Source organism: Bos grunniens, chromosome 1 (genome assembly GCF_055505025.1).
Source record: "Bos grunniens cultivar Pamir isolate PY7600 chromosome 1, Bosgru_T2T1.0, whole genome shotgun sequence".
Classification (NCBI taxonomy): Eukaryota; Metazoa; Chordata; class Mammalia; order Artiodactyla; family Bovidae; genus Bos; species Bos grunniens.
In genome coordinates, this window is record NC_141165.1 from 45,525,216 (window position 1) to 45,551,187 (window position 25,972).

At 41.5% G+C, this 25,972-nt stretch overlaps 1 protein-coding gene across 1 annotated transcript in view; it reads right to left on the reverse strand.

Moving 5' to 3' along the window:
• PLCH1 (phospholipase C eta 1) overlaps positions 1-25,972 on the reverse strand; it is a 252,287-nt gene that overhangs the window by 197,874 nt on the left and 28,441 nt on the right. The window contains exons 4-6 of the mRNA XM_086391373.1: positions 24,523-24,699; positions 24,307-24,427; positions 23,078-23,196 (exon numbers count right to left, since the gene is read on the reverse strand). Of these exons, the coding sequence (XP_086247499.1) occupies positions 23,078-23,156 (79 nt within the window). The 5' untranslated portion in view covers positions 23,157-23,196; positions 24,307-24,427; positions 24,523-24,699. The remainder of the gene's footprint in view (positions 1-23,077; positions 23,197-24,306; positions 24,428-24,522; positions 24,700-25,972) is intronic.

Here is a 25,972-nt window from a genome sequence, read left to right on the forward strand (position 1 = left end):
ACAACTGAGTGACTTCACTTTCACTTTTCACTTTCATGCATTGGAGAAGGAAATGGCAACCCACTCCAGTGTTCTTGCCTGGAGAATCCCAGGGGACGGCGGACCCTGGTGGGCTGCCATCTATGGGGTCGCACAGAGTTGGACATGACTGAAGCGACTTAGCAGCAGCAGTAGCTCTTCCTGCACACCCTGGGTATGTGCTTAACAGATGATTGCCAACAATCCTTAGCTGCTAGACAACACAGTGCAACCAAAAACTTAAACTGCAAACACAGTGTGCAACAAAAATTTCAGCTAAGAGTAGAGAAAGACCTGGAGGTTTCCATTCAGTGCCTATTAAACTAATACTGAAAATGGCAGAAACAAGGGTTTTAGACATCAGTCTTAATTAACATAGCTGTTTATTCATCATTGGAGAGAATGACATAGAACATGTCCTATAGATCACACATGCTTTTCAAATAAACCAATTTGGACTTGCCCTACAGCAAAATCCTGACATACCTCAGTTGGAAGTAATTGTTACACATTTTTAAACATCTGAATTCTAAAACAAACAGAGTATTACCCATATTTAATTTTGCTTTGTTTCACAGGACAGAAAGAAGCCACCCTTTAGCCAACAGTTCTTTGAAATGATGCTTCCTTGATGATTTACTGATCTCCTCTTAATGACTCGGCTTTAAAAGAAAATTCTCATTTTTTTTTGAGAGAGACTTGATTCTTTATGGGTCATGTCACTTTAAATTTTATAGGTTAGTATAAAAATTTATAAGTACATCACTGTCAGTTTGATGACGGTGTCAATATAATTCAGGATAAAATCCCTGGTAGGCTCAAAGCTCAATTTGAGCTTGAGCTATCCATGAAAACAACTGAGACCTCATGGGCAGGATTTATTCCCAGGCCCTGTAGGAAAGCAGCCAGTGATTGTGTGTACAGCACTTGAACTGCTGTGGGTAGAGACTCAGGAAGTGTGAAAATTCAATTGACATTTGGGTTTCATGAACTCATATCCAGACATAAATAAAGGTACCCAGACTTTATAAATCAGCATCAACTGTTTAGATATCAACCATCAGTTCTGATCAGTGCTAATTATAACATTAACAGAGGGGAATTAACCAGAGATAGGTAGGCACATAGGAATTGCTAATGGTTGTTGACAGTGACATATATTAAAACAAATACCTACCCTGCGGACCGACGCGTTAATTAAATTCTCAAGACTGAAATAGTGACATATTCAACCTCCCCAATAGCATTCACAAAGAATTTGTACCTTGAACAGAGAAGCACCTTTACCTTCTTCCTTGGGGGGGAAGAGCTGGACACCTGCAGTCTAAAAGTCTAGAAGAAGAAATGCTAGGTGCTTATGCTCTCCAACTAACCGAGGACTGTTTTCTTATATGATGACCATGCTCGTGCATATCTGATATTTTAAAAAAGGAAATATTGCCATGCTTCAATCTGACATCTTTGGGTCTAATAAAAGGTAATATTATCTTCCAGGCCTGGCTTGGCTTACAGCCAGTTTAAGAAGGATTACAATATGTGTGTTCAAATGGGAGGCACGCGTGGTCATCATCATGCAACTGCCTTATGTGGTGATACTGAACCTCTGAACTCTACATGTACAGACTGGTCCCATGAGGAAGGCAGACATAAAGACAACTCTGAGGACAGAGGAGCAGGGAAAGGGGGGAAAGGAGATTTTAGATTAAGAAACAACCTCCTTCAACAACACTGGGTCATTTGTAGAGATGTGGATGGACCTAGAAACTGTCATACAGAGTGAAGTAAGTCAGAAACAGAAAAACAAATACTGTATAATATCGCTTATATGTGGAATCTAGAAAAATGGGAGAGATGAATTTATCTATAAAGTAGAAATAGAATCACAGATGTAGAGAACTTACAGTTACCAAGGGGGGAAGGGGAGGTGGAATGAATTGGAAGATTGGGATTGACATATATACACGACCATGTATAGAATAGATAACTAATGAGAACCTACTATATACACCACAGGGAAACTGTACTCAATGCGCTGTGGTGACCTAAATGGGAAGAAAATCCAAAAAAAGAGGGAATATATGTATATGTGGCCTTCCCTGGTGGCTCAGTGGTAAAGAATCCACCCGCCAATGCAGAAGACGTGGGTTCGATTCCTGGGTCAGAAAGATCCCCTGGAGAAGAAAATGGCAGCCCACTCCTGTATTCTTCCCTGGAGAATCCCATGGACAGAGGAGCCTGGTGGGCTACAGTCCATGGGGTTAAAAAAAGAGTCAGATGCAACTTAGCTACTAAACAACAACAACAAATATGTACAGGTATAACTGATACACTTTGCTGTAGAGTAGACATGAACACAATATTGTAAAGCAACTATACTCCAATAAAAATGTTTTTAAAAAAGATCAAACCCTTAAAAAAAACATACTGACCACTGTCACAAGGAAGAATGTGATCAGCAAAAAAAGAAAAGAAACCACCTCCTTCTATACAAAGTTCTTCTTAGCACAAAGAGTTGAGAGCAACTCAGGTGCCCAGAATACAGAGTCAGTAGCCACAAAAGCTCAGGCATGAGAGATAGCAGCCACATGTCTGCAAAGTCTCTCACAGGCCAACCCAAGCCAAGGCCTGGCTCAGGAGGGGCCAGAGCCAAGGCTCCTCCAGCACAGCATGCTGGCCTCAGGGCCATCAGCCTTTGTGCAACTGATCAGACTCTCCACAGAACAGGAAGCTAGTCTCTGGAAGAGCCAGAGGGGCAGTAAACCCCTTGAAGGACAGGAAAGGAGATGCACTCCCCTGAAAATCTAACCCTGTAATGGCTGGGGAGGGCATTTTCATAACACAATGTGATATCACCTGTCAGCAGAGAGACATCACCCATCTTTCTGGAAGAAAACCAAAGTAAGACATGGCACTGGTTCCTCTGGTAACAACTATCAAGTTACAACACACAGTACTATCCCAACAGTCTAAATTCCTAACCTTGATGACGCCACAGAAGTGAAAACGCGACTCCTTTGTCTCCTTCTTGATGAGATAGAAAGTGACTGTTGTCTCAACTTCAGCAGCACATTTTTCACACGTATTTTGCTGTCTCCCTTCCCCAAGTCATATAACTTCACTTCCTTAGCCTTTTTCCTTATCTTATTTTCCTCAACAATGATACTAATGTTATTTTTCTGGCTAATAACCATCCTGACAGGTAGATGGGACACAGAATGGATAGGAACATAACGTAGGCTCCTTGAGAGCAGGAATGGTGTCTGCCTTGTTCACTGATATATCCCTGGGCCTAGAATGGATCAGGCCTAACGACACCAAGAAGGTCTGAGCAGGAAGACCCACCATAGGAACTCAGGTTCCAAACAGCTCTCCAACTCCCAGACAGACTGGGAATAAAGCAGGACCTGGACCATAAAGGATGACAGTGTATATGCTTAGTCGCTCAGTCATGTCCAGCTCTTTGCCACCCCATGAACTGTAGCCCGCCAGGCTCCTCTGTCCATGGAATTCTCCAGGCAGAAATACTGTAGTGGGTTGCCATTCCCCTCTTCAGGGGATCTTCCCAAACCAGAGATAGAACCCAGTCTCCTGTATTGCAGGCAGATTCTTTACCATCTGAGCCACCAAGAGGGACTCCAAAAGCTGGAAGCATGAAGGAAACCAGTTGCCGGAATTGTGATACACAGTAAGGGTGAATGAGGAAGTGACCACAGGCAGCCTTTTCCCTACAAATATGGTAAAAGATTAATATAGAAACCACTCATAGGCAGTTCCTTTGAGACAAAAATTAACAACTTATTTAAGTTTCCCAAATGGCCTTCTAGTTAACACTTTACCCCAGGAACTTGGCATGAAAGAGCGAGCCAGTGGTACCAAAAAGAAAGTAGAAACCTAAGGAGAAAAACAGAAAGGACAGGTCTAGTCCAAATCTGGAAATATCACCATACAGGGAGAGTTGCAGGCATGGAGTAGTTGGAAGCGATGTGACAACCACTGGATATGGGATCAAAAAGACCTGAGGTTGGAACTTCCCTGGTGGTCCAGTGGCTAAAGACTGCACTCCCAGTGCAGGGTTCAATCCCTAGTCAAGGAACTAGACCCCACATGCCACAGCTAAGAGTTTCTATGCCACAACTAAGATCTGACACAGCCAAATAAATAAAACCAAATACTAAAAAAAAAAGACCTGAGGTCAAATCTGGGTTCTACCAGGTGATTCAGCAATCTGAGCCAAGTTATTTTGAGCCCCTCTAAGCCTCAGTTTCCTCATCTCCAACAGGACCTACAAGAACAAATGCAAAAGATCCTAGACGCGTACAGACGGACTCTCAGCACAACCAGCTACATAATCTACAAGTTCAGTATGAAATGAACATATGGGGCTTTTTCCCCAAAATAAAGGATTTCGGGACAGCCATAGCAGAGCTTTAAACTAAGCACAGGGCCCTTCTAAGGCACAGATCACGTGCATGTGAAGCTGGCCCTCACCCTAAGGGCCTGGAAGGTTTTACGATGCTATAACATTTTCTACATGTTTGTTATTCTCCGTCTCCCACATCTGTTTCCCTGTAGATAACAGTTGAAAAAAAAATTCTTCAAAAATAAAGAAACTTAGAAAGAAGTTAAATGGCCTTATCAATGTTAAATTTACTTAGGTTGATAATTATACCCTGCTTATATAAGAGAATAATATTCCTATTCTTAGGAAATCCACACTGAGGCATTTAGGGACAAAGAACTATATATGCAACTTATTCTCAGTTATTCAGAAAAAGTAACTCTGTGTGTGTGTGTGCGTGCGTGTACGTGTGTGTGTGTGTGTGTGTGTGGTGAGAGAGAGGGGGAATGCAAGCATACAATGATGAAGCAAACAGGGTAAAATTTACCAGTAAACAAATCTGGGTAACAAGACCCTTGACACCTTATAGCATCTCAGGGAGATATCTATGCTATAATTCAAACTGAATGCTGTATTTTTGTACCTGATAAATGCTTTAATGTAACACATTTGAACCATATGAAAAATCAGATTTCTGCTCGAAGTGACCCATTCCCTAGTCTTGACAATCTTTAAAAAAAAAAACTGGTGTGGGAGGCTCATGGCTAAAATATTTACTTTTAATTCCACTAATGTTATTAAATATACCATTGGTATTTTACTTGTTTCACAAGATTATTATTTCTTGTATTACCAAGTATATGACTGAGACTTCAATGGAAATGATGACTAGACTTGAAGCAGTTGATCAAATGTATAGTTCGATATAAGATCAATGATTGTAATAGTGTAACTCTAGAAGGCAATGGCACCCCACTCCAGTACTCTTGCCTGGAAAATCCCATGGAGGGAGGAGCCTGGAAGGCTGCAGTCCATGAGTCGGCAAGAGTCGGACACGACTGAGCGTCTTCACTTTCACTTTTCACTTTCACGCACTGGAGAAGGAAATGACAACCCACTCTAGTGTTCTTGCCTGGAGAATCCCAGGGACGGGGGAGCCTCGTGGGCTTCCGTCCATGGGGTCGCACAGAGTCAGACACGACTGAAGCGACTTAGCAGGAGCAGCAAAGGATATATGGAGGTTCTTTGTTGCACTTTTATTCTTGCAACTTTTCTATGCTGCTGCTGCTGCTGCTGCTAAGTTGCTTCAGCCGTCCCTAGGATTCTCCAGGCAAGAACACTGGAGTGGGTTGCCATTTCCTTCTCCAATGCGTGAAAGTGAAAAGTGAAAGTGAAGTCGTTCAGTCGTGTCCGACTCGTAGCGACCCCATGGACCTCAGCCTACCAGGCTCCTCTGTCCATGGGATTTCCCAAGCAAGAGTACTGGAGTGGGGTGCCATTGCCTTCTCCACAACTTTTCTATGAGAATAAATTATTTCCAAAGGAAAAGTAAAGGTCCCATGTGAGCTTTGGGGGAACGAGAGTAACAGCAAAGAGAGGCGAGGCTGAAGCTCTGTTTAGATGGCAGCACATTTCTTCTTTGTTAACTGCTGAATCTCTAGCACAGAACCCAGGTCAATAAATATTTCAGGCAGGAAGGAGAAAAGGGCAATATCCCATGGGGGAGTGAGGGCTTGGAGCAAGGACAAATGACTAATAGTTTACAGCGGCGCTTGGGAATCAGGGAACTGCCTCTACTTAGAATGAGACCACAGGCACAAGGTGTGACGTGGTGTATACCACACACTGCACTACACTGCACAGGCCTTGGTTCTCACTGCTTACTGGCTTACTAAGAGTTCACTTAGACCCACCTTGGGCCCACCATTTAACCTTCCCAGGCCTCAGGGTCCTCACTGATAAGATGTGGGAGGTTACTAACTCATTCACCAAGTAATTACTGGATGTCTCCCATATGCCAGGCCCTCAAGTCATGTTCCCTGCTCTCTAGAGCTTTCATTCTGGAAACAATCTTACAACTGACTACACTAAATAATTTCTTGAGGTCTTTTCCAACCCTGAAAATTCTATACAAAAATTCTGGGGCTTTTTACTTCAAAAATAGGAATTAATTTAACCGCTCGGAAGAACTTACAACAAAAGCATGCTCTCTTAAAGGTGAAAATACACCGAAGATATCCTGTTTCATAACTTAAAAATCTGTACACACAGGCAGGGAAATGCCTGAGAGCATATATAATTAAGCCTTCTGCAAACGATCAAGGTGATTTTAGTTGCCAAAATTCTCATTCCTTGACAAGTTATACAAATAGCAAGAATTTCAAAAATCTAACTGGGCAAAGTAGCTACAAAAAAACATTATTAAGATAGAAATACATTTTTAAAAGCAATAAATTTATCAATTAGAAAAATAACTTTGAAGTGTAGATTAATGATTAGTATTAAAATTACAACATCAAAAGTATTTTAATTTTCTGCTTCATCAGTCCTCCTCATTCACAGTCAACTAGCACAAAAATGGTTACAAAGGCTAATTTTGTTAAAGACCTTGGAGAAAAGAGGAAAGAACTGCTCCTTCATGAATACTAAAGATGATAAAATAGGAAACCAATAACATTTTATCACTTTATATAAATTAATCTAATTTAGAAATAATTTAGTACCATGATTTATGCAGACTTGTTATCTAGCCAAGAAAATTTTTATATTACTAGTATCAGAAGCATGGTACCTACGGTTGCCAGATATTAAACATCCACACTGATTTATATAATTTAGGAGAAATGGGAAGGGACAGGGGATCAAAAAATATAATTATGAGATTCCAAATGCTCAAAGTAAGGGACATACAAGAATATTATTTCCCAAATGGGTTCTCAGGAGCTAACATAGGAACATGCATCCATGAAAGACAGTTGCACTCACAGGCTACAAGTTGAGATATTGAGACTGAGCATTTGTCCTTGAAAAACAACCATCCACTAACATAATTCACAAAGACCTGGACACTCTTACTATTTCTTGGTAGATGCAAAGAGGGACTTTTTTTTTTTTTTTTTTAGATTTTTTGATGTGTACTATTTTAAAGTCTTTATCGATTTGTTACAATATTGCTTCTGTTTTATGTTTGGGTTCTTTGACCCTGAGGCAAATAGGATCTTAGCTCCCCCACCAGGAATCAAGCCAGCACTCCCTGCAGTGGAAGGCGAAGTCTTAACCACTGGGCCACCAGGGAAGTACTAAAGAGGGACCACTTTAAAGAGTTAACTTCCACAACTAAAGGTATTCATCTGTGGTTTTACAAAATGGTAGTTTGAAAATTTTTATCCCTAGAAATGAAAAATGTTCTAAATGTCCTTTGGATTCACGGAGTCAACACTTTACCAGATAGTAAATTACCAGATAGTGAAATCATTACTTGATCTAAATGCTACATGGATTATATGACTATTTGTAAAGTTCAGCACCTGGTTCCCCACAGAGAGTTCAGTTCAGTTCAGTTCAGTCCAGTCGCTCAGTCATGTCTGACTCTTTGCAACCCCATGAATCGCAGCACGCCAGGCCTCCCTGTCACTAACCATTTATTAGCCATGAAGACGCAAAAAAGTCAGTTGGATGTCACCAGATGAGGAGAGGCCTGTCTCACAGAGCCCTGCTGCCCTCAGTGATGGAGGAACCCATGCACGATGCTCAGGCCCTCCTACAGCAGCCCTGCAATGAACACTTCATACTCACCTGGCCAACACAAAGAGATTTTTAACATGCTTTCAGGTAAAACTGATTTCATGTCACAATATTCCAACGCTATTAAAAAGATCTAACCATTTCCCATAATCAGAAAATACAGAGGTTTGCAAGATTTATCTCACAGAAAATCCACTTAGAGTTTCATAACGCTCAGTCAGATCATAAAGCCCAGTTGAGTTGGATTGGCAGAATGCTGGCTTTTTGAATTAACCCTTCTACTAGATGGTTGAATATGAATATGCTTTCTCATCTCTGAAGGAGAGTGGTTTTAGTCAAAGGTTTACAGTGTTCAGAAGGGGCAAGGAGTAACAGATCACTTTGAAATATGATGAAAGCTAAGGACTTTGTTCATAGGAGGCGATGAACAAATGTATATCCATATAAACACAAGTGTCTGGAATAATGTTTTCAGAGATTTTACAACGTCCTGAAGCCCAGCTACAGGTTCTGCTTAGAATTCCCCATGAGATGGCTTCTCAAATCCTTTCTAGCTCTGCTATGCCATGCATGCTGTAGACTGGGGTGTTGCTCATATCCTTAACTACACACACAAGTTTCCATCCTCTCAGTGTGTTGGTTGGTGGAGGTCATTCTCTTCCTCTAACCCCATTCTTCTAACCTGTTCCTCGAAGAAAAAGGACTAATCTCTCACTCATGAGGACAAGCCCAGTACATCTCTCAGAGCAGTGCTGCCCCCTCTTTACTGTGCTCGCAAACCACCTAGATCTGGGGAAAATGCAGATTCCAACTCAGCAGGTTCAGGAGGGCTGTGAGTCAGCATTTCTAACAAGCTCTGAGGCACCACTCCAGTAGATGCCTCCTCTCAACCCCCACCCCAGTTCCCTAAGCCCCCTTCTCAGCCCAAGGGCAGCTCACCATGGTGTTTCTGTGAAATCCTCAAATGACTTCTAAAAGGTCTCAAGTTCTTTTAAAACATTCAAATCCATCCCACCTGTCCCCAACCTTCAACTGCTCTAGAAGAAAAAACTATGTGTAATACATCATATGGACAGGGAGGCCTAGGGTGCTGCAATTCATGGGGTTGCAAAGAGTCAGACAAGACTGAGAGACTGAACTGAACTGAATACATCACTGTGTCACAATAGTAGAAAAACTGGATTTTAGGCTGACAAACCTCGGTTTGAACACCATAATCTAACATGTGGTTTTGGCCCAATGTTCACCTCTCTTAGTTTCATCTCTAAAACTGTCTGTTGGAAAACTTAAAAGAGATAATACTGGATGGAAATTATTATATATATAGGATGGATAAACAACAAAGTCCTACTGTATAGCACAGGGAACTCTATTCAATATCCTGTGATAACCATAATGGAAAAGAGCATGAAAAAGAATACATATGTGTAACTGGAGCCACTCTGCTGTATTGCAGAAATTAATACAACATTATAAATCAACTATACTGCAACAAAGGTTTTTTCAAAAAGACAGTGCTAGTAAAGCAACCAGCATTGCCAGTCCTAATGACAACCTTGATTCAGCATCAGCCCTAACCTTTCCTAATATAGAAACACCCCAAGAATAGTGGAATATAGAATCCACCAATTCCTCCTGACAAGATCTAAACCTAAATATCTTAACATCCTCTTTGTGCCCCCCTATATGACTCCAATGTGCAAAGAACGATCTGAGAAGACAAGATTTCTTCTCCTTCACAACTCTGAACTTCTAGCAACACAGGGACCTGGAGAATTAGCTTCCTCACATGTGAAGTGAGGCAGAACAAATGTCTACAGGAGCTAAAAAGTTTGCCTTCAACAACAAAACGTGTACACCTCTCTCAATCTCTAAGCACCCCTTAGTTTTCCAGTGTAGATAAACACAATTCTAATAATACTCAAGACTAATCTGCTGTACTCCAAACGATGGTACTGTTCCCCCAGTTCCTGTGCTTCACATTTATTTCTGCATCTATCCTTTAACAGGTTGTAAACTGTGCAGTCCTCATTATAGATTAATCAAAGCAAAACATTTATACATTCTGCTTCCTGTTGTTAAGAATCTTCCCTAAGTATTTCTGTTCACCATCAGGAGGCTATGAATAACCTTGTGAGGTCAACTAACACTAAAGGGAATATATGTGTTTCATGCAACAAATATCTCAGCTATAAAGTTCAGACAAGTCACACTAAAAGGGCACTAAGAAAGCACAATATTAGAAGGAATACGAAATAAATCTGTTAGGAAAAAACAACTATATGAAGGTGAGCATATCACTTGCCCCTCTCACTCCTCTGCATAAAAGAGTTTCGTGCATCACTTTTGCTCAGACTAGCAAATAATTACATACTGTCCTCAATCAGTAAATTAATTTAATTTAGTTTACTGATTAGATCAATATTTTAGTAAATCAACAATCTCAAGGATTCCTTGTTGGCTCAGCAGTAAACTGCCAGCTAATGCAGGAGATACAGGTTCTATCTCTGGTCTAGGAAGATCCCACATGCCTCAAAGCAGCTAAGCCCACGCACCACAACTATTGTGCCTATGCTCTAGAGACTGGGAGCCACAAGTACTGAAGCTAGTGTGCCTAGACCCCATGCCCTGCAGCAACAGAGCCCACCACAGTGGGGAGCCCAGGCACCGCAACTAGAGAGTAACCCACACCACTGCAATGAAGAGAAAAGCCCTCCCGGGAACAAAGACACAGCACAGCCAAAAATAAAGAAATAAATACAATTACCTTTTGGGGGGGAAAAATACAAACAAACAATTTTAGCCCAGTCAGTATCACCCCTCACAATGCATCAAAATCACCCAAAGTTAGACAGAAAGATACAGATAGAAGGAAGGAAAGGATGAAGATGGAGGACTCATCCCACTCCCAGAGATGATTTAACGAGGATTGGGTAGAACCCAACCACCAATATCTTTTAAGCACCTCAGCAGATTCTAATGTATAACTAGAGTGGAGAATCACTACTTGGTCTTTGGTTTTTAAATCACTTTAAGAAAGTACAGACTTAAAACACATACTGAGATTATAGACTACTTCTTCCTATTTCTTTAGTCTCTCCTGTACTCTCCAACTTTTCAACAGTGAGCCTGTATTGCTATAAAAAAAATTGTGAATAAAAATTAATAGAAAACCACAAAATGCCAAGCATAAATGACTTTTATATTTTCTGCTTCTATATTCAAACACACACTTGAATCCATAATCTTATGAGATGTCCCCTCTTTCCATACCTTCAAGAGTCAGTATAAAACAGGCTATCATCACAGAAAATAATCATGATCAAATTCATGAATTCTATAGTTCCGGTGAGAGAATATGTTTTTGCCACCTTAAGTCTGGGGTTTATAACCCACCAGAATCTAATTGGTTGCCCCCACTGGAATTATGTGCAGAGTTCTGAAAATTCCCCCAGGCCCAGGCCATAACCCAGAGCAATTAATCAGAACCTCTGGGCTGGGACCCACAGTTTTTGGTATTTTTTAATATACCCAGCTGATTCCAACATGCAACCAAGGCTGGGAACCACTGACTTAAAGAATTAATTAATACAAATCTCTAGAGATAAGCTTCTACTGGCTTGAAAGCACAATACCTTGAAATTCTGACACTGGTATAATTTCAAAAAATGGTCACTGTGGATATGCACTGATATTCAATTTCAAGTTGCCAAGGAATAAAACAGCACACTAAATAATAAATGTGTCCACTGTTCTCCTTTTTAATTGGGAATAAGTCACCATCTTCTACATTTAAATACAAGAAGTTCTGAAATCACTGTTATACGTCAGTCACACATTCTGACCAAGAAAGGAATATGGACAAGACAAAATTCGACAGGAAAAAAAAATGTTTTCACAGATTCTACATTTATTCTACCCAAGTAGGTATTATTCTCGGGATAACTTTGCTACCTAGAAGTCAGAATCATACTCTCATGTTGCCTGAGATTCTCAGATAAAAGGCCTAGATGCTCACCATTTTCTTGTTTGTAAATCTGAAATAAAAGTGCATCTCTTTAACTTTTAAAGAAGCTCTGTTGTGCTTGATTATTCTCACCATGCACCCCCCAGGCCTCCTTTCCTCCTCCCTTACTGAGGAAACTGGTGCTTTGGTTTTGGGGCAGATCTATTCTCTGCTCTCTGGGGTAAGAATTAGCCCACAGATAACACTCACTTCTGTGCCTGAAGACTTTCCAGACCCAAGCAGCAGAGAATTTTAATAGTATGCAAAACACTGTAATTAAACAGCTTTTATTAAATGTTATTTTTACATGAACAAAACCTCTATTTTCATAGTTGTACTGTGCTGATGTGCTCAGTTGTGGCCAACTCTTTGCAACCCCATGGACTGTAGCCCACCATGTTCCTCTGTCCATGGAATTTTCCAGGCAAGAATACTGGACTGGGATGCCATTTCCTTCTCCAGGAGATCTTCCTGACACAGGGATTGAACCCTATTCTCCTGCATCGCAGGCAGATTCTTTACCACTGTGCCAACTGGGAAGCCAAGGAGAGATTAAATCGCCCTCCATTTGGCTGTCCACCAACTTCTGTCACAGTATATATAACCAACAGGGAAATTCTGGAGGGTATTATTAAATGAATTCAAAACGTCTAAGAAATTCTTTTGAAGACATGGATTCATCCTTTTCCACTTTGAGGCATTACACATTTGCAATCATCTTTTCTAGAGCATACTAGGATTCTCAGCAGACTTGTCTTTTCCTTCTCAGTCCCAGAAGGTGTGATTTAGGTGTATTAGGTGTATTCTTTTGTTCTCCAAGCCAAAAGCATGAGTGAAGGGGAGAAGAAAGCGTGCGGCAGGAGAACTGATGCATTCCACAGCACAAAGATTAAAGGCCAAACTTAAGAGTGAAAAAAATAATGAAACAGGTGGTTCTTATCTCCCCTATTAAAATGAGTAAATTCATTCAGCAACATTTTATTAAACACCTCAGCGGTAAAGAATCCTGCAATGCAGGAGATGAGGATTAAATTCTGGGTTGGGAAGACCCCCTGGAGGAAGGCATGGCAACCCACCCCGGTATTCTTGCCTGGAGAATCTCATGGACAGAGGAGCCTAGCAGGCTACAGTCCATGGGATCACAAAGAGTCAGACACGACTGAAGTGACTTAGCACACAAGCATGCACATACAATGCCACTCTATGTGTACTGGAGATACAAGTCACAGCAGTCTCTGCTACCCTGGGAGTTAGAATACAAGGAGGACAGAAATTAAACTGGTTATCACAAAACTGTTTTACTACAACAGTGATAATGCAATGAGGCAGCAATATGGGGTGCTAGGGTAGCATAAAAGGGGGAGTGATCTGGTCTGGGAAGTCAGTATAAACTTCTCTTGAGGGCACCCTTAATCTGGGCTCTGAAGGATGGGGTGGCAGCCAACCAAGCAAAGAAGGAGTTAATTTTGTGGGCAAGGAATGCAAAAGTCAGCATAGCTGTGGTGCAAAAAAGGAGGGGAAGCAAGAGAAGATTGGCAAGGCAGTCAGGTACCGGTGGGAAGAGGCAATTTTGCTCCAGACATACTGAGTGTGAGGACCGGCAGGCATCAGTGGAGCCATCAGATAGGAAGATGGACATCTGAGCATGGTGCAAAAGAGGAGCCATCTAAGCCAAGGACACACTGATGGGAGCTATGGATGTAGAGATGGGAAAAGCTACAAGAATGGGTGAAAAATACACTAGGCTATGGGCTTCCAATTTTTAAAAAATCTGAATATCCCTTTGGAATCAACAGTTTGCACTTATAACAACCCCAAACATACCTGCTTCAAGGAATGAGCCCTAAAAAACATATAAACTATCACCATTCAATTGGATGACTTTTCATGTACACAGAGTAAAGGACCAAGCTGGAATTTTCAATCTTTGTTTGTGATTATAAATACAATCACTAATAATTATTACTTTGATCAAAGAAAAAAATCTGGATCTTTTGTATAACTAAATTACATAATTATGCTGCCCGGGAAGAACCCTGAAACTACTTGTGGAAAGACATTTCATCCTCTCATCAATCTCTGTGCATACATTAGGCACAGAGTAGGAAAGACAATGGGGAAGATGAGAGAGCAAAGGAAAATTAATTATAATTATGGAAATGCAGCTTAAAGAACAAAGGCTTAAATTTGTAACACAGGTCTAAGGGGACGTAATTCTCATAAGTAGCCATTTAAAACGTGAGAAGTCTGCAAATCAGAAGGGAAAGTTGACTGTTTATTAGATATTTCTTTCTAACTTAGTTAAGTGGAAAATTGGTATTCCCAAGCATAAAGGAATAAAACAATCAGTAGCCTGCCTGCTTGGCTGGACTCCCAGTGACCAGAGGTTTGAGAGAATTTGAGAGATTATCAGGAAGGGCCAGCCAAGGATATCACTTAACCCAACAGGCTCATTGCAGACAACAAGTAAAGCTTCAAAGACCGAACACTGTTCACTTCTCATCCACCAGGGCTTCCCAGGTGTCCAGATCTTCAATTTGCCATTTTGGTACACACTCCACCTGGGTCTTTTCATGCCCTCCATCATTACAGAATGTGAATGACCTTGACACGGAAAGCGTGACAAAAGAGAACACAGTGGGTCCAGTCACCCCCCAGAAGCCCACTGAATCAGATTCCCAATGGGGAAAAGAGGCTGAGACATCTCACCACAGATTTTTATAAATCTGATCGTTGTTTGGTTCTGATTAGTCCAGATACACAATCTTGCAAGAAGCAAGCACAATAAAGAACACCAGTACCTTTGGGAAAAGGACATCACTTGAATCCAAAATGTTAGTGGACACAGACCGGCCTGGCATGGCTCTACAGAGGACCAAGGAGAACTGCCAGGGGTGAGGAGGTGGGATTCCATCTATTCAAAATCACATGACCTGAGTCCCTATTGCGTGTACAGCCTCGGCACATGGAATAGCACAGACAGTACTCTGAGAATTAAAATCAGAGCACCAGTCATTCCCAGAGACAAGCGGGGGAAGAGCTCATTTCAGTTCAGTCAGGTCACTCAGTCGCATCTGACTCCTTGCTACCCAGTGGGCTGCAGCACGCCAGGCTTCCCTGTCCATCACCAACTCCCGGAGCTTACTCAAACTCATATCCATCCAGTTAGTGATGCCATCCAACCATCTCATTCTCTGTCGTCCCCTTCTCATCCTGCCCTCAATCTTTCCCAGCATCAGGGTCTTTTCCAGTGAGTCAGTTCTTCGCATCAGGTGGCCAAAGTATTGGAGTTTCAGCTTCAGTATCAGACCTTCCAATGAATTTTTAGAACTGATTTCCTTTAGGATAGACTGGCTTGATCTCCTTGCAGTTCAATACCACAGTTCAAAATCATCAATTCTTCAGCACTCAGCTTTCTTTATAGTCCAACTGTCACATCCATACATGACTACTGGAAAAACTATAGCTTTGACTAGATGGACCTTTGTTGGCAAAGTAATGTTTCTATAAAAGAATAATTCAGATAATTCAGAGAGGCTTCCTAAGGCTTATAGGGGTAGCGCCCATAACAGTGTGAGAAGAGACAGAGACAGAGGTCAGCAGGTCTGGGAGGAGGACAGGAGCAACTTTATAGACGGCCCAACCTCCAGAGCCCACAGAAATCCACATGCAGAAACACGGACATTAGAAAAGGGGCAGGGACCAGGCAGTCACCCGCGCCCCCTCACCAAGAGTCCTCAGGGCAAGGGAAGCCAGGCCTCAGCTAGAGGGAATTAGAAATGGACATTGGGTGGGGCTGAAGGGAGACAGCAGCTCCTCTCTGCAGAGTCTTAGGTGACAGAGGGGTCAGAGTGAAACCAAATATTCATAGAAGATGGAACCAGAGTCTTGATCATCTCACCACCAATGACAAACAAACAGGGCTGGGGTGTGGCTCAAAGGCCTTTGCTTCCCCCATCCCTCTTCCTAGTACCAAAATCTGAGGATTTTGAATTCTTCTTTAAGGAGAAGAACTATAGCAGGGCCAGAAGAATGCCCACTCTCAGCCCTGAGCCAGGGGTAAGGGAGGAGACAGGATTTAAATGAGTTTGACTTTAACATTTCAAACTGGACTAGACCTCAACTAGGCTCCCCAGGTGGCACAGTGGTAAAGAACCCACCTGCCAATACAGGAGATACAGGAGACTTGGGTTCAATCCCTGGGTCGGGAAGATCCCCTGGAGTAGGAAATGGAACCCACTCCAGTATTCTTGCCTGGAGAAATTCACGGCCAGAGGAGCCTGGCAGGCTACAGTCTATAGGGTCACAAAGAATCAGGAGCAACTAAGCACGCATGAGCACACAGCACCTCAATAACCAAAAGCAGCCAAAAAGTAATAGAATTTGCCCCAGATGTTGCAAAGATTATTTTTCAAAGTAGTAATTGGTGAAAAATAAAACAATTTTGTGTATGTTAGTGTTAGTCACTCAGTCTTGTCCAACTTGTGATTCCACGATCAGTAGCCCGTCAGGTTCCTCTGTCCATGGGATTTCTGAGGCAAGAATACTGGAGTGGGTTGTCATTCCCTTCTCCAGGGGATCTTCCCAATCCAGGGATCAAACCCAATTCTCCTGCATTGCAGGCAGGTTCTTTACCATCTGAGCCACCAGGGAAGCTGTTTTAGTAATTGGTGAAAAATAAAACAACTTTGTGTATATGCTACAATAAATTGAGAATGCTCAATAAACAAGTTATAAATGGAATGCCCATCATGAAGAAAGGGGGGAAGAGGAGTAAAAATAATGAATTTTGAATTTTGATATAAAAAGCATTTCACTGAGGTTTTGAGAATTTTCTCTGTCTCCAAGAGATGAAGGAAGAACATCATGTGACCATAAGATTATAGAGTAAGTCTGCCTCACCAGCTCACAATAAAGTTTATGTCTAACTACACACAAGTGTCTACTTTTGTTAAGGCCTGAATGGTGAACTCTAACTTGTCACAAGCGAGGATTAAGTACGTAGACCAATTTGGTTGGTTGCTGCTGTTGTTCAGTCATGTTCAACTCTTTGCAGGCCAGGTTTCCCTGTTGCTCACCATCTCCCGGAGTTTGCTCAAACTTATGTCTATTGAGTCATTGATGGTCAGTTAATTCATAGCAAATTCCTCAAACAGCCTCTATTTAAAAGTGGCCTGAGGAGGGGAGGTGGGGAAACAAGCATTTCTTGACATTTTAACACATAGGAAGATGTTTAGAGGTTATCTGTCCTAAATAGCAGCATTTGCTGACATGGAAACTTGGTCCAAAGCACAAAGTTCACAGCAACCCAGTGGGAGGGTGACCCCTGCAAGAGGCCTCACTCTTTTTGCTGAGCCTTCACTGCCTCTGGCTATTTGCAAGATGCCCTTAACATCACAGACCCGTCCTCCATGCTTTCTGCCTGAGTATGGGGCTAAAGAGGAATCCACTGGGCAAAGCTGCTTCCAAAATTAGTTCTATTAAATTTACAACATTTATATATATTATGCATTCTCTCCTTTAAGGCCTTTTTTTTAACTCTTTGTCTCAATTTGTCTTTGAAATTTTTTCCATGTAGTGTTCCTCTCCAAGAAATAATACTTTTGATCTTAATGATGCCCACAATATCTTGACTATCATTGCATTAATAGGTATTCTCTATGCACTGGTATTTTTCTGGACCCAGAAGAGAATGTTTATACAGTCATTGGCTGGAAAAGCTAGGCTTTGACTCAGTAAAACAATGACACTCTTAAAAAAAAACAAAAAGGTAGTAATGCCCCAAACCCCTAAAGTAGGCAGGCTGCTTAAGTCATAACTTGCTAATAAACTGGCCTAAATTAATAAGAACCCTAATTCACTTCTATATAACTTCATTCTCCTTGCATATTTACCAGGCAGGATCTGACAGGATGAAATTCCAGTGAGGTAAACCTCTCCACTCTTCTTCTGTGAATAAATGACATTTGTCCTAAAAACCTGTCAGTCCTTGCTACTGGTCTCTCTATGATCAGAAAGGACTTAGGAAAACACACACACACACATACACACACACACACACCAACCCCCCACAACCTCCACCCAAAGGGATATGCTGCTTTTTGCCAGTGCAAAGGTAACTACAGATTTTACAGTCAAATAAGAATCCTACTTATGTTGCTTTTCCAGAATTACAATTATAAAAAGCAATGCTAGAAATAAAAATTAAGTCACCTCCAAGGTGACTTGAAGAAACTCAAATGTTTGAAAAAGCTTGTGTGCATTAGAAATTATATATGTTAAATAGTAAATATACTGACAATTGGTTTAAGTATCTGTGTCCCAAATCAGATAAAAATGAAGCAATTCACAACAGCCAAGAGAAAGAGCTGAAGATACAGGTCATTTTCAAATGAGAACAATTTACGAAAATATCAGCCATTAAAGCAAGGTTCATACTACACAAATTATTCTTTGCCCAAGTTTTTTCTCTATATCAAACAAATTAGATACAAAATCCAACTAGAAAAAGCCTCTAGCAACTGGCTTCTTTGATAGGCTTATAATCCCTTTGGATTCAATAGACTCACTAAAAATCGGGGCAAAGGACAGACAAGTGGGAAATTAAAAAAAAAAAAACAAAACCTCATCATAATTCCTACCAGAGGTCTTCTCCTCACTGACACAGAACTAAGTCAATTCAACCAGCTCATTACTGTTAGCCAGCACCCACCATTTCCTACCTGTTCCAAATATTCTATTCCTAGATCAGGATTGTTGCAAAAATGAGAAAAGATAAAAGACTGGACAGAAACTGAAGGTTAGTGTTACTCTTTGGTTTGTGGGATTGTGGGTAATTTTCTACATTGTTCCAATGAGAACTCACCTCCTCTATATTTGGAAAAAGAGGCTATGAATGCACTTTATGAACTGTGAAACAGTAAACAAATGTTACATTTTTATTTTTACTTTTCTTGACCTCTATAACCCACCTGTAAGCTATGTGAGAGCTTGAAGGTGCTCAGTGGCTTTAGAGAGTTCCAGGAAAACATCTACCTCTGTTTTATTGACTATGCCAAAGCCTTTGACTATGTGGATCACAACAAACTGTGGAAAATTCTTCAAGAGATGGGAATACCAGACCACCTAACCTGCCTCCTGAGAAATCTGTATGCAGGTTAAGAAGCAACAGTTAGAACCAGACATGGAACAATGGACTGGTTCCAAATTGGGAAAGGAGTACGTCAAGGCTGTATATTGTCACCCTGCTTATTTAACTTATATGCAGAGTACATCATGCAAAATGCCAGGCTGGATGAAACTCAAATTGGAATCAAGATTGTCGGAGAAATATCAATAACTTCAGATATGCAGATGATACCACCCTTATGGCAGAAAGCAAAGAACAACTGAGGGGCCTCTTGATGAAAGTGAAAGAGGAGAGTGAAAAAGCTGGCTTAAAATTCAACATTCAAACAATGAGATCATGGCATCCAGTCCCATCATTTCATGGGAAATAGATGGGAAAACAACGGAAACAGTGACAGACTTTATTTTCTTGGGCTCCAAAATCACTGCAGAAAGTGACTGCAGCCATGAAATTAAAAGACATTTGCTCCTTGGAAGAAAAGCTATGACAAACGTAGACAGCATATTAAAAAGCAGAGACATTACTTTGCCAACAAAGGTCCATCTAGTCAAAGCTATAGTTTTTCCAGTAGTCATGTATGGATGTGAGAGTTGAACCATAAAGAAAGCTGAGTGCCAAAGAACTGATGTTTTTGAACTGTGGTGTTGGAGAAGACTCTTGAGAGTCCCTTGGACTGCAACGAGATCAAACCAGTCAATCCTAAAGGAAATCAGTCCTGAATATTCATTGGAAGGCCTGATGCTGAAGCTGAAACTCCAATACTTTGGCCGCCTGATGCTGAAGCTGAAACTCCAATACTTTGGCCACCTGATGCTGAAGCTGAAACTCCAATACTTTGGCCACCTGATGCGAAGAACTGACTCACTGGAAAAGACCCTGATGCTGGGAAAGATTGAGGGCAAGATGAGAAGGGGACGACAGAGAATGAGATGGTTGGATGGCATCACTAACTGGATGGATGTAAGTTTGAGTAAGCTCCGGGAGTTGGTGATGGACAGGGAAGCCTTGGCATGCTGCAGTCCATAGGGTCGCAGAGAGTCAGACATGACTGAGCTACTGAACTGACCTGAGTGGCTTTAGTCATATCCCACTCTTTACGACCCCATGAACCATAGCCTGCCAGGCTTCTCTGTCCGTGGGATTTTCCTCGCAAGAATACTGGAGTGGGTTGCCATGCCCTCCTCCAGGAGGTCTTCCCAACCCAGATCTCCATCATTCAAGGTGGAGTCTTTATCACTGAGCCACCAGGGCAGCCCATCTAGCCCTCATTTTAAAGTGGCTCTTTTCTCCTGGGAATACTACTTAAGTATGCATATTCTAAAAGTCTATTATCTTGCAGAGGAAATGGTTCTTTTCTGTTTATAATGAATGGGGTTTTGTTTCATTTTGTTTGCCTTGGTTTTGTAAGGAGAGTTACCAGCAGACCTGGAGAAGCTCCTCTAAAAGAAATCTGACCTTTCTAACTCAACATGTCCTGTCCCTTATCTTTTCTCAGAAATGTTCAGACATTCTCTATAAAAATTATATTACTAGTGCTCCCTTGGCTTAAAATATACTAAGAATCCTCACAATTCTCCATTAAGTTAAATAAACTCCTGTCTTTACAGGCATTATTTTTCTGCAGAGGTAAATACACAGCAAGAGCAGAAGCATCATACTTTTCTGAATTACATAGCCTTTGGCACAGAGATCCAAATGATATTTTATACTATCAGAAATACTTAAAGCTACTGCCTTACTATAAATGAAGAGAATCATAATTCTAATTGGTTTTAATCCTTTTAATCTTGAGAAGATTTGCTATCTCTAAATCCTCTCAAAAGAGAAATTCCTCAATGTAAGAAGGAATCAACTCATATTTTAAGTATTCTGCTGCCCCCTTGTGTATCTCACGTTTAGAAACAAGACAGCTCCCGAAACACATACAAATGTAAAGCTCAGAAATACTTCAATGGAATCTTGGAACCTAGAACTGGAAAGAACCTAAAAAATTACGGAGAATGGCACACTCATTTCACAGAGGAGAAAACTGAGATCTGAAGGATTATATAACTTGGTCAAGATCAGATACAGTTAGTTAATAGGAAGCAAACACTGCTGAATAGAACTTCAACCTCTCAGAGTGTTAATTGCTCTATTAAAATGGAGATGGAGCCTGGAAGAAAACACTGGGGTTCTGGAGTTAAGCAGATATGAATTTGATTTTGGATCACCACTTTGCACCGTCCGCAAACCTCTTTCCCCATCCACAAAATGGGATGAATAATAACAACGGCAAAGGTGTTAAACGGATTCGGTAGGACCATGTTTCTCAAGCCGTCAGCATAACTACCAGCAATACAGTAATTCACTAAGTGGTAACAAAACTATACAAATACATAGAAAATTGTTTTTAAGTTGTTATAGCCTTTAGATGTCTGGACAAAGGTATTCTAAAATAACAAATGAATAAAACCTGAACTTTTTCAAAACTGGCACAAAACTTGGAAAAAGAATGCAATTTTTCTAACTCCTGTGTTTCCTTGATTATCATATTTTTTTTATTACAAGTAAATTTGTAACAGAAAACACCACACTTTGTAACAGCAAACAAATTTGTAAATTTTTAACAGCAAACACTGTGTGAAGAGATGAAGCTAGGAACAGGGTCCTTAGGTGAGGCTCACAGGAAAGCAAAACAGAACTCAGTGCCAAAGTGTTAAGTTACAATATTTTCATCTCCTCTGCTAAGAGGTCTTCACCAATACAATGCCGAGAGAGAGTCAGCCTGGAAGAGTAGAGGCTAAAATTTTAGCTCTGACTTTGCTAATAACTGGTTATGCCAACTTGGGCTGGTCTTTTCCTCTCTTCCTCCCTTTCTTGACCTGTAAATGAAGGCATCCTCTATCTAGCAAAGTTCCATAGCAAGGTGGTATAATGAACGTGAAAAAAACATGGCAAAGCATGCTTTGACAAAGTAGAGTTAAGTTTATCTTAAAGTTAATCTAAAGCAATAAAAAACATTATGTCTGCACTAACTTGTGGAAGAAAAACCAAACTGACAAAGTAGAAGGCAGGTTAGGTTAAGGATTCTGTTCAGCAGCACTCTACTCATGAAATCTCTCTTCTCGCTACAGTTCCACTAACTCTTGATGGAGATCACTCCCCAAATCCTGCCAACACACGCGTTTCAACTCGAGTCAGTTTCACCCAAGGGCATCCTGATATCAGGATTGACAGAGTTTACCCCTAACTGTCTATCACAAGACAAATACAGCAGCAGGGTAATGGCAATTCATCTTAGTTTGTCATGAAAATGACTAATGTTGACCATTCTGATTTACAGCCACACTCGTCCACCCTGTTACATGAAAATGACTAATGTTGACCATTCTGATTTACAGCTGCACTCGTCCACCCTGTTACTGGTTACGTGCCATGACCTGCTCTGTTTTGTACAGTGCCTGATGGAACGCACACACCAGGCTCATTATAAGCCCTGATTGATGATCCACCAATATTAACTGAATACTACTTGTGGGTCTAGCCCCTCAAATTTCAAACATCAGAAAGGAAGGAATATGACTGAAGTTGATAGCATGGAAGAGGAGGAAAGGCCCTGACATAAACTAACTTTCAAGGTAGAAAGTGATGATGCGGTTATGGTTGTTGAGGTGGGGCATGCCAATTCCAGTTGTGGGCAAGGAGTCCGGTGGGGCTTCTTGGGTAATTTTTCATCAGCAAGTTAACTCAAGCTCTTGGTTCAACCCGATAATTATACCACATTTGCATCCGGAGTGCTGGAATAAAAGTGCTGTCAGAAACAAAAGATTCAACTACAGGAGTAGAAAAGGCAACTCACCATGAAACGGACTGTTGTCCACCAGAAAATGCCTGCGGTACTGCACACAGTTCCTTTTCTCCAAGTTCCAGTAACTCATTGTCAGAAGATTGCTGGCACAGCATCAAAACCAAATTGCCCTGTCAAGGGAAACAGAATGAGACAAAAAAAAGAAGAAAGCAGCAGCCACATGCCCACACTGGCTGCCTGATGCTTTCAGTCCCCAGGCATTCAGGGACAGCACACAGGGCTCCCACCTCCTCCACACGGGGAGCTGGTACCACCCCCCCAGGCCCCAAGAAATTCCCCAAAAGTTTTCCCACCCAGTAGAAGGTCCTTTAACACAGCATCGCTGGAGCTTTTTCTAACAGTGCCTTACAGGGCTCAAAGTTACCGCTGTCCTGGGGGAAAACCAAGCCACCACCAGGGAACAAGTTTTAAGACTGGTTTCTGTGCTCCAGGCCTCGCCCACTCAGCCAGGACTCAAACCAGCCCATGCTGGTCGCTTTTCAGGAAAGCTCAATTGCAGGAGGGAAGGTGAAAACAGAAGGGTGACTGTCATTCCCAGTTCCTGACTTTTTAAGTCAACACACTCTGGAGGACTACATTTATGATCCGTCCATGGAGATCTTGGAAACTGTAACGTGTCCATGTAGCCAGGGGTCAGGCAAACATAGTAACAAAGCTTGTCTCCCTCTTCTGGACTCACTATGGGTGCCACTTAGGACCACTAGGGCCTGCCTCTGATCAGACTGAGCTTATTTGTGTAACCAGAGCCGGGTACACAAGCAGTGGGTCTGGCTTCTCCAGAAGGTTTGCTCCTCCACAGAAAGAGAAACACAGTGCTAACCAGAGCGAGGACTTAAAAGGCAGAGATCCGAGCTGATGAATTAAATGCCTCCAAAAGCTGATGTGCATAACAAGGTTCCCTTTGTTCCCAGCATTTGGCTAAAGCAACTTTTCAGAATTCCAACTCCTTTTCTGATCACAAAATAAAGCCAGGGAAAACCAAGCAAGGCTGGCACGAAGGAAAACCAACAGGTGGGTAACAATTTGTCATCTGTTCTATTAAAGCAATCTAGACTTTTGTAAAGGCAGTCAGTAAGTGCTGATGAAAATAAACAACCAGAGCTGTGCCTATTCATTAATGGAACCACAACTAGTAGAGGTTCCTAAAGCTCTTGCCAGCGCTTCTCCTTGGCTCCCCAATGTTCATTCTTCCTCCCTCCCCTAACCACAACCTCACCTACCTTTTCTCTGGCTCCAGGACGAAGTGCCCACTCTGGCTTCAAGTCAGAGCAAATGATTTTCTCCTCTTAATACCCCACTCCCACCTGACTTCTGCAAAGACTCAGCGGGTAAAGAATCTGCCTGTAATGCAGGAGACACAGGAGACAAGAGTTCGATTCCTGGGTTGGGAAGATCCCCTGGAGGAGGAAAATGGCAACCCACTCCAGTATTCTTGCCTGAAAAATGCCATGGACAGAGGAGCCTGGCGGGCTACAGTCCAAAGGGTCACAAAGAGCCGGGCACAACTGAGGGACTAAGCACACAGACACTCGGCTGAACCTGGCTGCTTCTCCCACTCCCTCAGGCTGAAGACGAGTCCCGTCCCACCAAGATAAAATCACCCCTGCAACCAACTGTAAAATGGGACAGAAAACAAATGATTATGGCAACAACCCTCCCTGCCCTCTCCCCATCCAATACACCATACTACAAAGATTGTCTTAAGTATTCTAGTTATATAGTTAGATATGCTCACCAATTTTTTTAAAAAAAAACTCAATACTGAAATGCATCAAAAATATTTTCATCCAAAATCGCCACTTGCCTCATTTCATGTCCCTTTCCTGGAATGATAACTTTGGCTTGGTGTGCGTCATTCCAGTCTTTTTATGCATTTACTTATTTATACATACATTCACTTCTGGGCTTCCCTGGTGGCTCAGATGGTAGAGAATCTGCCTGCTATGATGGTGACCTGGGTTTGATCCCTGAGTTGGGAAGGTCCCCTGGAGGAGGGCATGACAACCCACTCCAGTATTCTTACCTGGAGAATCCCCATGGACAGAGAAGCCTGGCATGACACGGTTCATGAGGTTACAAAGTTTTGGACATGACTGAGCAACAGCATATTCATTTCTATATATATCCATGTATTCACTTTTGCACACACGTATACATTATGTTTTTAATAAGAATACTTTTTACGAACTAGAAATAATTTTCAGTAATACCAGTAGTAACTATTTTCTACAAAAGTATAATTATGATTAGAAATATTTTAGGTTATCCAGAATTAAGGAGAGCTCTGTCTGTATTCATGCTAATTTTTCCTTACTAACTTGATCTTACAATTTGGTTTTTTAGTCCTTATTTTATTTTTATTCTTTTATTATTTTTTATTCTTTATTTCAGTCTTTATTTTGCTCTCTGTTCATTTTTAATCCAAGTAAGATTAGTGGGATGGGAAGATGAAAAAAAAAAAAGGTGCATTTGTACATAGTTAAAACTTACACACACATACCTGACCCTCATTTGGCCCTTCCTTTTAATCAGATGTAGGGAGAGATGAGGACCTTGGAGTAAGTGACTCACTTCTGCTGCTAGGGTGAGCAGCAATGGGACTTAAAGTGGTATGTTTGGATGACGAGCTCTGCTGGGTAGGTGTTTTTAAGAGGAGGGGACTCAGTTTAAATGATTAAACTAGAACACAAAGATAAGTAATTGAGCACTATGGTCACCAGGCTGTGTGTCCCCTATTTTGGTTAATTACTGGCATGTCTTACCTCCCCTGGCATCTGTTCGCTGCTGAAGGGCAGACAGTAAGCTGCCCCTGAGCTGTGCACACACTACAGGCCCTTGGTAAACACGAGTGACGCCTTCGTCATACACCCCACTTCCTGAATTCCC